The sequence below is a fragment of the Charadrius vociferus genome, unplaced genomic scaffold (assembly GCF_000708025.1).
Source record: "Charadrius vociferus isolate BGI_N301 unplaced genomic scaffold, ASM70802v2 scaffold244, whole genome shotgun sequence".
NCBI classification, from domain to species: domain Eukaryota; kingdom Metazoa; phylum Chordata; class Aves; order Charadriiformes; family Charadriidae; genus Charadrius; species Charadrius vociferus.
Window position 1 is genome coordinate 5,885,965 of NW_009648822.1, and position 14,121 is coordinate 5,900,085.

At 39.3% G+C, this 14,121-nt stretch overlaps 1 protein-coding gene across 1 annotated transcript; it reads right to left on the reverse strand.

Moving 5' to 3' along the window:
- Nucleotides 1–4,647: 4,647 nt before the first annotated feature.
- Nucleotides 4,648–12,211, reverse strand: FAM151B (family with sequence similarity 151, member B). Its single transcript, XM_009886868.1, has 4 exons — nucleotides 12,057–12,211; nucleotides 8,432–8,649; nucleotides 6,559–6,694; nucleotides 4,648–4,798 (listed from the first exon to the last, which is right to left on the reverse strand). The coding sequence occupies exons 1-4, from the start codon at nucleotides 12,209–12,211 to the stop codon at nucleotides 4,648–4,650; spliced, it is 660 nt and encodes a 219-aa protein (XP_009885170.1).
- Nucleotides 12,212–14,121: the final 1,910 nt, after the last annotated feature.

Genomic DNA, 14,121 nt, shown 5'->3' on the forward strand with positions numbered 1-14,121 from the left:
TTTGCAGAGTAGGCCAAAACTGAGTAATTCTTCACATGAATGCTGAAGATGAAGACAGGGGTAACATTTTAAATATGTCTTTGATGGCACTTTCTTCAATTCCACAACATTTAAATAACACAAACTTCAGAAAATCAGCTTCTGTTCTGCTTTCATCATACTTAAATGTTACTGCAGCATTATTATTGAGTAGTTGTGCAGGACTAATGATGTCCATTCTCTTCTGTAACATGTTATTTTATCTATTTAGTAAGTTCTATCAATTTCACAGAAAAATACAAAGCTTGAACTATACTTGCAGTAAATTGGAAATATTTTATTAATCACTTAACTCACCTGGACATCCTGAACAATGTCTAATTCCTTTAAAGTCAATCGGATTTTTCATGTAGTAAGGACAAGTAAGTCTAAAAACCTGGCTGAAAGATATCGACACAAAGCAACACTGATAGAGAAAATGATTCCACAAAGAGATGGCAGAATTTATAGCTCCTAAAGAACATTTTAAGTACAAGGAATTGAACACTGACGGAAAGTTAAAGAAAAAAAAAGACAGCAACAACTAGAGTAACGCAGACCTGCCACAGATCACCACTTCCAACAGAATAAATAACTTCATCTCACCTTTATTATGTTATTGCCAGCCCCACAGTTAACACATCTAATTTCAGAAGGAGAGCATTTGTGCAAAGACTGGCATGAAAACACAAAAAACCATGAAAATTAATTTATTTATGTGGAAGTAAGACCAGACTGACATAAACACCACCAACTTCACAGGAAACGAACAGGGCTCCATGGGTATAAAATACACACAGAAATTCAGATATATAGGATAATCCATACAGAATAATCAAATTCACCATATAGTCAAACCCTTCTGTCATTGCAAGAATGCTTCATACAATTTATTTCTAGCATTTTATTTAATCTAGTTTTACATGTCCTGTTGCCTCAATTAATTTTTCTGGTATTCCAGATCATGTTTTCTTTTAATTTTATCTGAATATCCCTGTTTATTCATATCCACATAAATTACTCACTGATATTTCTTCCAAGATGTCTGCACTCTTAAAAATACTTCTGGCAATTGCTAGTATTTTTTTACTTAAGCGTTTAACCAATTTTAACAAATCCTGATACTTCAGCTGGGAATTCATAAATGGGAAAAAGGTTTCTAAATAACAGAAAAGCTTGCCAGCGTGGATGCAAAAAGGTCTAACCAACTGAAAGATGAAATTACTTAAGTCAATCCATTTAACTGCCTGCAACAAGGAGCTGAAACATCATAGAATCATAGAATTCTGGCTGACAGATAGAGCTCAGAGGGTTGTGGTTAGTGGCGCAGAGTCTAGTTGGAGGTTAGTAACAAGTGGTGTCCCTCAGGGGTCAGTACTGGGCCCAGTTTTGTTCAACATATTCATCAATGATCTGGATGAAGGGATAGAGTGTACCATCAGCAAGTTTGCTGCTGACACAAAACTGGGAGGAGTGGCTGACACGCCAGAAGGCTGTGCTGCCTTACAGCGTGACCTCGCCAGGCTGGAGAGTTGGGCAGAAAGAAACCTTATGAAGTTCAACAAGGGCAAGTGTAGGGTACTGCACCTGGGGAGGAATAACCGCATGCACCAGTACAGGTTGGGGGCTGACCTCCTGGAGAGCAGCTCTGTGGAGAGGGACCTGGGAGTCCTGGTGGACAACAGGATGACCATGAGCCAGCAATGTGCCCTGGCGGCCAAGAAGGCGAATGGCATCCTGGGGTGCATCAAGAAGAGTGTGGCCAGCAGGTCGAGGGAGGTCATCCTCCCCCTCTACTCTGCCCTGGTGAGACCGCATCTGGAGTACTGTGTCCAGTTCTGGGCTCCCCAGTTCAAGAAAGACAGGGAACTGCTGGAGAGGGTCCAGCAAAGGGCAACAAAGATGATTAGGGGACTGGAGCACCTTTCTTATGAGGAAAGGCTGAGGGACTTGGGTCTCTTTAGTCTAGAGAAAAGAAGATTGAGGGGGGATCTTATTAATACATACAAATACTTAATGGGAGGATGCCAGGGGGATGGGAGTAGTCTTTTTTCAGTGGCACCCAGTGATAGGACGAGGGGTAATGGGCATAAACTTGAACATAGGAAGTTCCATCTTAACATGAGAAGGAACTTCTTTACTTTGAGGGTAGTGGAGCACTGGAACAGGCTGCCCAGAGAGGTGGTGGAGTCTCCCACTCTGGAGACATTCAAAACCCGCCTGGACGCTGTCCTGTGTAACGTGCTGTAGGTGACCCTGCTCTGGCAGGAGGGTTGGACTAGATGATCTCCAGAGGTCCCTTCCAACCCTAACAATTCTGTGAATTCTGTGAATGTGTGTTAAATACCTTCAGGAAAGGTGACTCCACCACTTCCCTGAGCAGCCTGTTGCAGTGTTTAACAGCCCCTTCTGTGAAGAAATTGCTCCTACTATCCAATCTAAACCACCCCTTGTGAAACTTGAGGCCATTTCCTCTTGTCCTATCACTTGTTACTTGGGAGAAGAAACCAACCCCCACCCCGCTACAACCTCCTTTCGGGTAGTTGTAGAGACCAATAAGGTCTCCCTTTAACCTCTTTTCTCCAGGCTGCACCACCCCTCATATGACTTGACCTCCAGACCCCTCACCAGCTTTGTAGCCCTTCTCTGGACACGCTCCACCACCTTAATGTCCTTCTTGTAGTGAGGGGCCCAAAACTGAACACAGTACTCAAGATGGGGCCTCAGCAGTGCCGAGTACGGGGGGATGATCTCTTCCCCAGTCCTGCTCACCACACTATTCCTGATACAGGCCAGGATGCCGTTGGCGTTCTTGGCCACCTGGGCACACTGCCGGCTCATATTCAGCTGGTCGTCCACCAACACCCCCGGGTCCTTTTCTGCTGGGCAGCTTTCTGGCCACTCTTCCCCAAACTGTAGCGCTGCATGGGGGTGTTATGACCCAAGCACAGGCCCCGGCACTTGGCCTTGTTGAACCTCATACCATTGGCCTCGGTGAAGGACTATAAGTAACAACCAGGAATCTTGAATTTTAATGACTGTGTGAAATCACCGTATTTCAAGATTTAGGATTAATAAATATAACTAATTTTTCTATCGCAGTTGTACTAATAGTATGTAAGAACCAGAAATTGCTGTAATTAATTCTTTAGTACTAACAGCCCGTCCAGTGTTGTGTAGAACATCAAAGTTAACACAATTCCTGTGGGAAGCATGTGAGAGGAATGGGAAAAGGAGGCCAAGAAGATGAGAGGGTAATGTCTCTTCACAGAATCAGCTTTCATTTAGAAATCAAAATCTCCTCTATCATTGTAAAAAAAAAACCCTTTTTGGCAGAAGTCAAGAACACACAGCTTGTGTCTCAATCTGCACAGATTTTGGTATCTGTATTCATTTTACAGGGTGCGGAAGCATAAGAGGCAAAAAATGCTTAAATGAAATAGGTCAGACTCTTCCTACAGGTGATAAGCAGGGTTGCGATGATTTTAGTTTTTCTCAAACAGAAGTCCAACTTTTGAAAATGTCTTAAATTGTATTCTGAGAGTTAAAAAGAAGCACAAACCAGAATGTAGAAAACAACTGTTCTACCACATAAATGTACAATTTTTGCTGTAAGCGCTAATCACTGTACAGCTATTTCATTGTTAGAGCCTCTGTCTTTCAGAAAGACTGCAGCAGAGCATTTTATGTAACTCCGGTTATACTTAAAATTTAGTTCCAAAGTCTTGAAAGAACCACCAGCACTCCTCTGTGCTCTACAACGCTCGTTTGATGCCGTCTCTCATGTGTACCTCACTGTAATCCATCTTTGTGCTCTATGTACAGGACAGGATTTTTCTTCATTTTGGGGGTTCTCTTTGTCCCAGCACCTCCTGCAGTGCAGCTACAACTCCAACTCAGCTTTCTCACAATCCAAGGTTGCTGATGGCTCAGAAAGCATGGAGGCAAGCCACGGTGTGAAGTGCCCAATTACCATATTGCAGAGAACCTGATTAGTTTTAACTCAGCGAAAATAACCATTCTTTCTCCCTAGAACGTGTAGCATCATGGATACCACACTTCACATCTAGCAAACAGGATTTTCTGTTGACCAGGAGTGAGAACATTATCACTTGCAATGGCATTAAAATGGAGTGTATCAAGACAAGCTACAAAATAACCCCTTTGGGAACTGCATAGTTCTGAACAGTCTTGGCTCTTGCCTATAAAAAGGAAAAACAGGCTTTGGTAGAGATTGAATGTCCTCTGACTTTGGCTTACACAACAGCAGTTAGTAGCAAACTAACTTGGTCCACGACTATCAGCTGGGGGCGTTCTCCCTTTTGTATGTTTGCACGGGAGAAGTACTCGTATATTTAGGTAAGGTGAGTAGCCTTTACTACACACCACTGGGTGAATGACAGGAGACATGCATATGATGAGTAGTAACAATTCTGACCTGTTAAAGGAGGCATTAAATTTCTATTTGAGAAGCCTTTCAATAAAGTGTTACACAAAAACTCCTCCAATAGCCATGGCTGTGTTCTATACAATTCTTTTGGGAAGGAAAACGTATTTCCCTGAACAAGAAATCTTCACATTTAAAAAGGCTAGGTATTGTAACGTCAGAGATTGCCTGCTTTGTATTTGCTATTCTATTCCTATGGCTTTTTTGAATTCAGAATTTTGTGGCTCCAAGATGTCATAATAAACTCTACTTTTATCAAAGTTTTCTCGGATGTAAAGCAAATCTTCTACAGAATACACATCTTCCTTTCCTGTCCAAATAGTGAGACTGTATCTACATGAAAAAAAAAAAAAGGGGGAAAAAAAAAAGAGAAAGAAAAAAGACTGTTATTATCTTAAGATAAATCATGTAAGACAGAAAGACATTGCATTACTGAGCTCCTAAAAATATTTTTTTTCCTCATTACGGAGGTTAAGTCATACAATTTGGCTCCAGTCAAACTTCAAGTTCTTGCTCCTAAAGCTAAACTTGCTACAACTTCCCAAGGAGGACTGCAAAATTTTTAAGATGGACAGCGCTACACCACCCAGAAAAATTTATCTGTAGCCTGCTCCTTGTGTGAACTGTGCTGCCAAACCTAGCAAGGAATAAAATAAAAAATCCCAGGCAGATATCCAGCAAAGAAATTTACCAGACTGGGCATTTCAAATTTGACAAAATAATACATAGTTAACAAGCACAGCATTATAACAGGAAAGGTAATCTCAGTTATAGGTGATTTTCATACTCTGTTTTGTCACCTATGTGATGTGCAGTGATGCCATCTGATTAACTGAATGTATCCTCTGTACTTTACCACAGACACTTTTCTCATTAATTGCACAGACTTTATTGTAACTCAAAAAACGCCCATGAAGAACTTTGAAGTATCACTTAAAGTTAAAAGCATTACCCTTCACAATCTCCACATGACAAATACTTCATTTTCCGCCTTTATTAAAACTGTATTAATCTAAAATACATGTAAATCAGAATTTAGTTGTATGTCAGCAAAACTGGCTGAAGAATTTCTGTCTTCTAATCATGCCACTAAGAAAAATCGGGATTTTTATGCTGACGTAAAGAGAAAATCCTAGTATTTCAGTGGGAATAATGCTTATATCCAATGAGGACATATTTGAGAATGGCACAATTCACAAGGCATACTCTTAACATAATGGTATTTTGAAAGTAATTTCCCAGTTTCAAATATTCTAATTTCTCTCTTGATTCACTACTACAAATGAGAAAAAAGCACTTTATTTTTTCCACCCTATTGTCTCTAATTACTTAGAATTTTTCCATACGAGTCACTGTCTTAATTTTTCTGTCTTGGGCTTAGACCTTGGTTGGTGCTTAAGGAACAACTTTATTAAAGTGTAGGCAGGCAGAGTAGGTGAAAAAGATGAGTAAATGACAATAAGTACAAAGCAGGCTTTATTCTCATTCTATTACATGTAAATATTTTTTTTCTATGATATTGCTATGGGTTTCTAAGACCTATTTTAAGAAAGAAATATTAAGTCAGTGTTTGGAAACCACTGAATGTATTTCAAGTATGTAAGCAAAATCAGCTTCGTACCACACTCATTAACTTCCAATCTAAAAATCACCTTTCGTGTTTTTATGGCACATTGTTACAGAAAATATAAATACTGAATCCAAGAAAAAGTATCTATAAAATGTAAGTATTTAAATGTAATTAATTCCAAATTGCAACATCCAACTACTTGGTCTATTTAATTACATTAGTCTTATGAATGTTTAATAGTGCAACTGGATTACAAACCCACACGAAATTTACTACCTATAATAAGTTATTTTAAAAGAGGCTTTTGAATTTTCTTATTTTTAAGAAATGAATAGTGACCACTGCTGTTTGACAACACAATGTAAGAACTGAAGGAATTAAAGAACTGAAGGGATAGTCTGGAAGAAAAAATATTTTCAACGTAATTGGGATAAGTATGTACACATAACTGTGCTATATTTAATATAAAAAACTACATGCCTTTGTAATAAAGACAGGTAAAAGTAAAGGTCCTCAAACTCACCTATCTGACTGCTGCATTAACCAACACAGCTCAGATATTGACTGTCGTACTAATGCTGCTCTTACAGGGAAAGTTACAGGCTGTGAGAGTGTATTGCATATCTGAGCCATTTCTTTCACCATCACCCAATCATAGCCTACAAAAAAGACCATTTGATTAAAAAGAATTCTTCACAAATATAAACTCTATAAAGACACAATAAATTCTAGAATGGTTAGGTTGCAAGATAATACAAGGGCAAACATGGGTTTTGTGAAAATGACATAACCCTGCAATGAAATCGCTAAGTCATTATAAATAAAAAGTGTCATTGTCCGAGAGGAGAAAAGCAATACTAATATGGAAAAATACACTTGTTTCGAAAATCTTTGTTTCTATTAATTGCAGTGTCATTTTACATATAGTATGTGACATTTTCTAATGTTCAGGAAATTATATCTTTGCTCTCTCTCTGAAAAACAGTGTTACCATTGACTTCAACATGGCCTAGTTTTAACTTGACAGTGTCCCTTAAAAAACAGAAATATTTTGAAAAATTTAGAAAAAAAAATTAATTAATGCAATGGAAGACTTTAAATTATAGAGAAGTGAAGCATGTAAAATATTTTGTACTTAAATGTTAAAACCAAGCAATCTAAAATGCTTCAAGTGCCTGCTGTTGAGATTTTTACAAGCACTGGAGCTACTGAAAACAGTAGTTAATATTGTCTTATTTCTACAGGCTATGAAAATCTTAACTTCAACAACAACAGTTAATATTTTTTTCTCAAGTACTCATATGCAATGTTGTGACTGAAAAGACTCAAAGCATCAAATCTTAAAAAAACAGAGTTTGTTGGGCAAACAGCAACTTGTTCTTGAAATCAGTCAAATAAGCCGTTTTTCTCGTGTGTTATCCTTAATTAACATCACCATAAACTGAAATTTAGAATGGAGATAAAGTCACATTTATTAAAAAAGATTGCTCAGTACAGTATTTCCAGTACATTATTTCCAGTAACTTTTTACTGCACTGAAAATACTTTGGACAAAGTATTATATAGTTTAATAAAATTCCTGTATAACATAAAACAAAATCCTCATGACACAATATTAAATCTGGCTAATGAACAATTAGCAATTTGGAAAGGGGCATAATTTTGCCATTGTAATCACAGACAATATTGGTGGGGACTAAGCTACTGCACACAAATGCACGTGCATTGGAATAAAACACCCTAACAAAGCAGCCATGAGAATTATGAGAGGAAGCCTGTGAAAAGGACCCTAAGGTAATGGTTCCCAGGATCTAAATTCAAGTTAGGGATTAACAATAACAAATTTCAATTAGATTCTCAAAACTGAGTTTTAAAAAAGTTACTAACATCAATAAATTGGAAAAGTTATTACAAAAATTCAATTATTGAACAGAAATGAAATGTTAAAAACAGTGCTGACCTACAACTTGATTTCCGTTATCTACTGCAAAAGCACATTGATAGGGTTTTATATGTCCAGCTAATCTATTTTTCTTCAGTAAACATGCCAGAATCTCATCACCAAAACAATTCTCCTAGAATTCAGGGAGCAGACTACCTGAAACAGGGCGTAAGCAATTCGTCCCACAAAATTCCTCAATATGTGTGAGTCAACTGAAGAACAAAATACTGTTTACCAACAAAAGCATCAGTTTTTTATACAGTTCTGCTGCAACTCAAGCATTGAACTAATTGCTATAAAACACTAAGATAGGCCAACAAAGAAAATAGTTCTTCTTACATTCGCTATTATTTTCAAACTGACCAGGTGGCATATAATTTATTTTGAATCAACTATGAAATGAATTTGGAGAAAACAGACTATGCAGTATAAGCATTAAATGTTTTATCTCTACCTTCATTGTGTTTGCCAGGGTGCCAGCCAGTTGTCCATCCCAGCGATAAGGTTACGTTTGGGAAAAATGAAGTCACAGTGTCGAGGAATCCTTTCGCATCCACTACAGCATTATTTCCATTAGGTCCCGGTAGGATATCTGCATTGATCCAAACAGGTCGCCTCAAATGCTGCTTCACATGTTCAAGAAGCTCCAAGGAAGGCCGTACGGCTTCTAGACTGTACCAACAGCACATGGGTGAGATGAGACACCTCATTGTGGTTGAACATAGGAAATGTACAGTACATATTTAGATGGGTATGTTAATGAAACTGCCCTGTAAGGCAGAGAACACATGCTGATAACCCTTTCTACCGTAAGGTGACTATTACTGCTGGTGTAAAGTAGCGTAAGCCTCCTGTCTCCCTGCCACCCAGTATGAACTGCTTCATGGCTCTTATCTCATGGCTCTTCCAACTCCTGACCTGTTAAGACTTCAATGTTATTGAACTCCTGGAAGGATTTTAATTAAGGAAGCCACTACAGGCTCTAACACTTTTGTAGTAGCTGTTCCCACAGCTCAAAAGTGTGGCACAGTAGTGGCAGCATGAAAAAGTCTGCCCATCAGATGTTCATCCTACAGCTAATTATTAAGTATGAGATGTAGTCACTTCAGCAACCGATGTAGCACCACTTGTAAGCATCTAACAAAATATCGTAAGTCCCACATTCTTACTGTTCTCTCAAATCAAAAGAAAAACCTCTCTCTATCCACCAAAACTTTCAAAACAGCAGTATTATGGACGGAAACGTGGAAATAAAGGGGGAAAGGAATGAATGCCAAGAAAATATGTATTTTTTCTCCCACAGCAAATGAATTACCATTCTATGTAGAATTCAGGAATCTAAAATTACGGTCAGAGTTGTGATTTCCTTACTAACAGCAAGGATCTGTGTTTTCTGCAAGTCATGAAAAGCTCTGAATAAGTCACCTTCTAGCTTTTCCTCAAAATTTTGCAGCAACATGATACAGAGCTGAGCCAACAGAAAATTCTTTGTGTTGTTCTGCAGGGTTAGCTTCCCTGTTCAACATCCTAAACTGGTCCCTCTAGGTGTCACAGGAGCACCAGGAAAAGCAGGGGGAAGAGCAGGTACTGCAAAGAGCAAGGCGAGGATCACAACTGCTAGAGCTTACATGGATACAAGCCACAGGCTCCATGCTCCACGGGTGCCTGTTTGAACACCACCGACGATGGCTAACTGCCACCATCTCTTCCCAATTCCCAATTCCAAGGCTATTGTATCTCCAGCCTCTACACTGGTGCTGATGCTTGCCTTAGCAGCAGTGTGTGAGTTCAATGACTTAAAGTGGTAAACAACTATTCCCATTGTTTTGCAGGGATAGTTCGGTACCTAACCTGGCACATGATGAGGTCAGATAAATCGTGCCGGGATTTGTGGCAAAAAATGGGAATGGCAGCCAGCTGTTACATTAGGTTATCTCTAAAGCCCAAAAGCACCCTGAGCTGAGTGTTATTTCTTGTGAAAAGTCATTTTGTACATTTTAGTTTTTGTATTGTTGAGAAAGCTGCACAGTGGCAGGAATTCCTCTCAACGCTTTCAGTCAGCATTATTAGCTCAAGTCTTCTCGGAGAAAAGCCAGTGATGGCTTGAGTTAACTTCAATGGTTAAAGTACTTCTCACACAGGACAGTTCACATTTTCCCACATACAAGGGACTGTCAAAGCCAGTGAAATGCCATCCTTTTTACTACAAAGTACAAGACAATGTAAATAGAAAAAAGCCCAAAGCAGTATCTCTTGTAACAAACACAAAAACCCCAGACAGCAGTGTTTTTATTGCGCAGCATTTGGAAATTTCACATGTATTGCTGACTCCATGTTGAATGCCTCTGGCATTTTTGAAGTGGGACTCTGAGGTCCTTTTGCAGAATACATTCATTCCTGAAGATAAAACTAGCAGGAAATGTGATTATGTGGCCAATCAAGCTGACAGAATAGAAATATACAAAGTATTTCTTTTTAAGTGCTGCTGAAATAATCTTCAAAACTTCAGCAAGGGTATCCAAAGAAATATTCAAAAAACCATTATAATCTTTATCACTCATTTGACTATATCTGCACTGTGTGCTTGCATTTTTTAAGTGCTTTTATGCAATTAGACTTTTATAATGCAAGGTAATTTTAAAAGCTTTTTTAAATCACTGCATTTGGCTGGAAATTCCTTGTGGAGAAATAAGAGGCAGATGTTTTTAAATTAATTTAAACAATAATTAAAATGGAAAGAAAACAACCCCAAACCCTAACAAGAAACCAACCCAAACAAATGTCTACTTCTCTTGTCCTTTCCGTTCTCTGTCCAGGCAGACATTTACAGATTCTAGCAACAATAAAAGGATTTAGCTTGCCCATAGTTTTTTGTATTTTCATGAACTTTCACATGAAAACTGTGATTGCATTACACAGAAAACAGGTACAAATCGCATTTTAGAACTATACAGCATTTTTTTGCATTTCTATAGCATACTTAGGCATTGATGAAGCTCTTTTTAATGTGGAGGTGGATTCTCCCCTGCTGCAAAAATAGCCATTGTACATGCAAATTCAAACAAAGCTAGGAGTTGCAGAGGTGTATGTCTGAAAATCACAGCTCACTTGGAACTCTATTTCAAACTTTTAAAGGCAGTCTCATGGGGTTTTCAGGTGTATTTTCCATGAAAGACAATGAAACAGCTAACAGTTAAAATTCTGAATGAACCTCTGAAAATGTAATGTTAGACCAAAGAAACTGAATTTACTTCAATATACACACAGATTACTACACAAAAACAAGATAACTTTTTTGTATTACAAACCATGCTGAAGAAATCTAATACCACATCATATGCACAATGAGATCAGATATCCAAAGGAGTACACCTAATTCTTGAATTGAGACATCCCCAATAGATTGTTAGTATTGGAGCTGGTCAGCAAACAGAATTCCTCTCCTTGGGAGGAGAGGTGGGGAATAAAGATATTCATGCTGGTATGGGATAACATTTCTAAAATGTTATGTATTTCAGAAGACCTGAAACAGAAGCTGGCTTTCAGCAAGCTTTTCAGAAGCTCCTTGAAAAACCTTGACACTTTTATTCCCCTTCCATGGTAGAGAATGACACTAAGAAAATGGGATGACAGCAGGAGATGTGTGCTGCCCAGGCAGATATCCAGGGGGGGCTCAGCCCCATGTGCAGCCTGGGAGCCACCGTTTGACTTCCCAGGTGGAAAGTTGTCTTTCTCAATTTCCTTGCACAAGCAGAAAACTCATAGGAGCTTCTCAGATAGGCACTATCATTTCAGTTTTCCCTATGGGAAAACTTTGCTCAATAGCAAGTTGGTAACAAACTAATTGAAAACGACGTAATTACTTGTAGTTCAAAACACTTTTACAGCTCTTATTCTTGAAATGCATTTAGTTATACTGATTATGTTTCACTGCATTTTCTGTCCAGGAAGGGATGCATTACACTAAACTGCCCAGTAAGAAAAAGTTTGGTCTATTATTGCCAAAAGATGGCGTTACCTGTAAAATTGTTAATTAGAACACATAATATAAATATAAAAATCTATTTGTCTTGAGATACCTCTTAAAATCCAGCTTGATGCCTTTATTTGTGTTGACAATCTCTTTTAGCCATTCCTGCAATGTGTTGTCACTGTCTGTTTCCGGTGGATGAGCCATAATAGGGTCTCCATTTCCTCCCATGCCACCACGAAGAAGAACATCTGCTTCTATCATGTGAACATCACCTGTTGATCCAAAAAATGAATGCTCTAACAGAAGTAAATCCAACATTTGCAGTGTCCAATCCAATAGTTCATAGTCACAATTACAGGGCAAGTCTTTCTACACTGGACTGTGCACACTTATTCCACAAAGATCACCCGGTACTGTTGTTGTCTGTGAAGCATGAGATGCATTTATTTGGGTACTTTAGTCACTAACTAGAAATCTACAAGCACACGAAAACTGATTTTTGTAGATGTATTTTGCCAAGTCACTATGTTTTTTTTCAGAGGAATAGCAAAATGGATATCCAAAATGTGAATCTACATTTGCTAAATTTCAAATCTTTTCCTCCTAAAACAGGGTTCCAGACAAAGCCTTCTAGAGAACAGGTGACCAGAAGTTTTTAACACTGGCAGAGACTGAGTCTCATTCTCCAAACTGACCTACCCATCTCAGCGAAATCTTTACAAGAAGTCAGCCAGCTAGACAGAAACATCTGCCAGGAAAATGGTAGCTGAAACACAAGATAAGTTAGTGGAAATCTTAGGAATGCTGCAAGCTCTTGAAAACAGCTTTCAATAATGAGAAGTACTTAAGAGTCTGGGCAGTGCTACCAGCTTTGCAGAGAATTCAATATATAGTTACTTAGACTGAAATAATAATAATATTAAATAATACACAGTCAATAGAAAGCAAATTACATATAAAATTACATAAATAAATTTCACATTTCCCCAATATTCACATAAATCCAATTACAATTCACTAAAATAAACTGGAAGCAGGTAGATTTAGATTACATATTAGGAAGAAATTTTTCACTTTGAGGGTGGAGAGGCACTGGCCCAGGCTGCCCACAGAAGCTGTGGCTGCCCCATCCCTGGAGGTGTTCAAGGCCAGGCTGGATGGAGCTTGGAGCAACCTGGGCTGGTGGGAGGTGTCCCTGCCCATGGCAGCGGGGTTGGAACAAGATGATCTTTAAGGTTGCTAATCTTTAAAGCATTCTATGATTCTATGAAACTGCTCACAAATAATCTGAAATATTTTAATCATCTTGAACAAAATAGAGGGGGAAAGCAGTACTAAAGCTGTCCTGTAGAATCCAAGAAATATTACCCAGTGTGTTACAACATTACGCAATTTTCAAACCACCCTAAAAAAGACCTAGAAAATCCATCCATATAGGGTGAAAACTACCTGAGAATCCTTAACTGTTTCAGGCAGAGGGGACAAGTTTTGCAGTACAGCCCTGACAAAGCCGTCAGAAGCAGCCATCCTCGGAGCGCTGCAGCTGCTGGTCACGGACAGGCACGCGGGGCAAGGCCAGCCTGAGAGTTACAGCAACTTCCATGTGGTTTTGCTCCACTGCCTGCTGCCCTGTGAGGAGCAGCACTGGTACTGAACCTCATCCGAGGGCGGGAGGGAGGGAGGGATAGATGGATGGATGGACCTTTCATCAGGTCATTTCCATTTTCCGTTTTCCTGAGCAAATCCACAAACTGAAGTGTCAGCACGCTGGAAAGCGTGACCAACCATGAGATGAAACAGCAAAGAAGAGGGCCAACGTGACCGCTGCTGTCCAGGCTGGCGTTATCAGGGTGCTGTGGTCTAACCTCAGTACGACCACAGCAGAGAAAACGGTTTTACCTGCAGCATGTGTTCCACTGTTCAAACATATAAACCGAACAACAACCCAGACAAGCTTAGTCCAAGTGCGTGAAACCAGAAGACTCCTCAACCGCGGCTCTGCTCTGCTGGCAGGGGATGAAGGGCTTTGCTAATGCGAAGGTCTGGCCTGAGAGAGGGCCCGCACACCTGGAAGCTGGTTGCCTTTTTACAACTAAACGAATTTGTCTACTAAACGGGTACCGCCTCCAAACCCTCTCCTGGCGGCCGTGGCGATGCCGGACCGGCGGTTG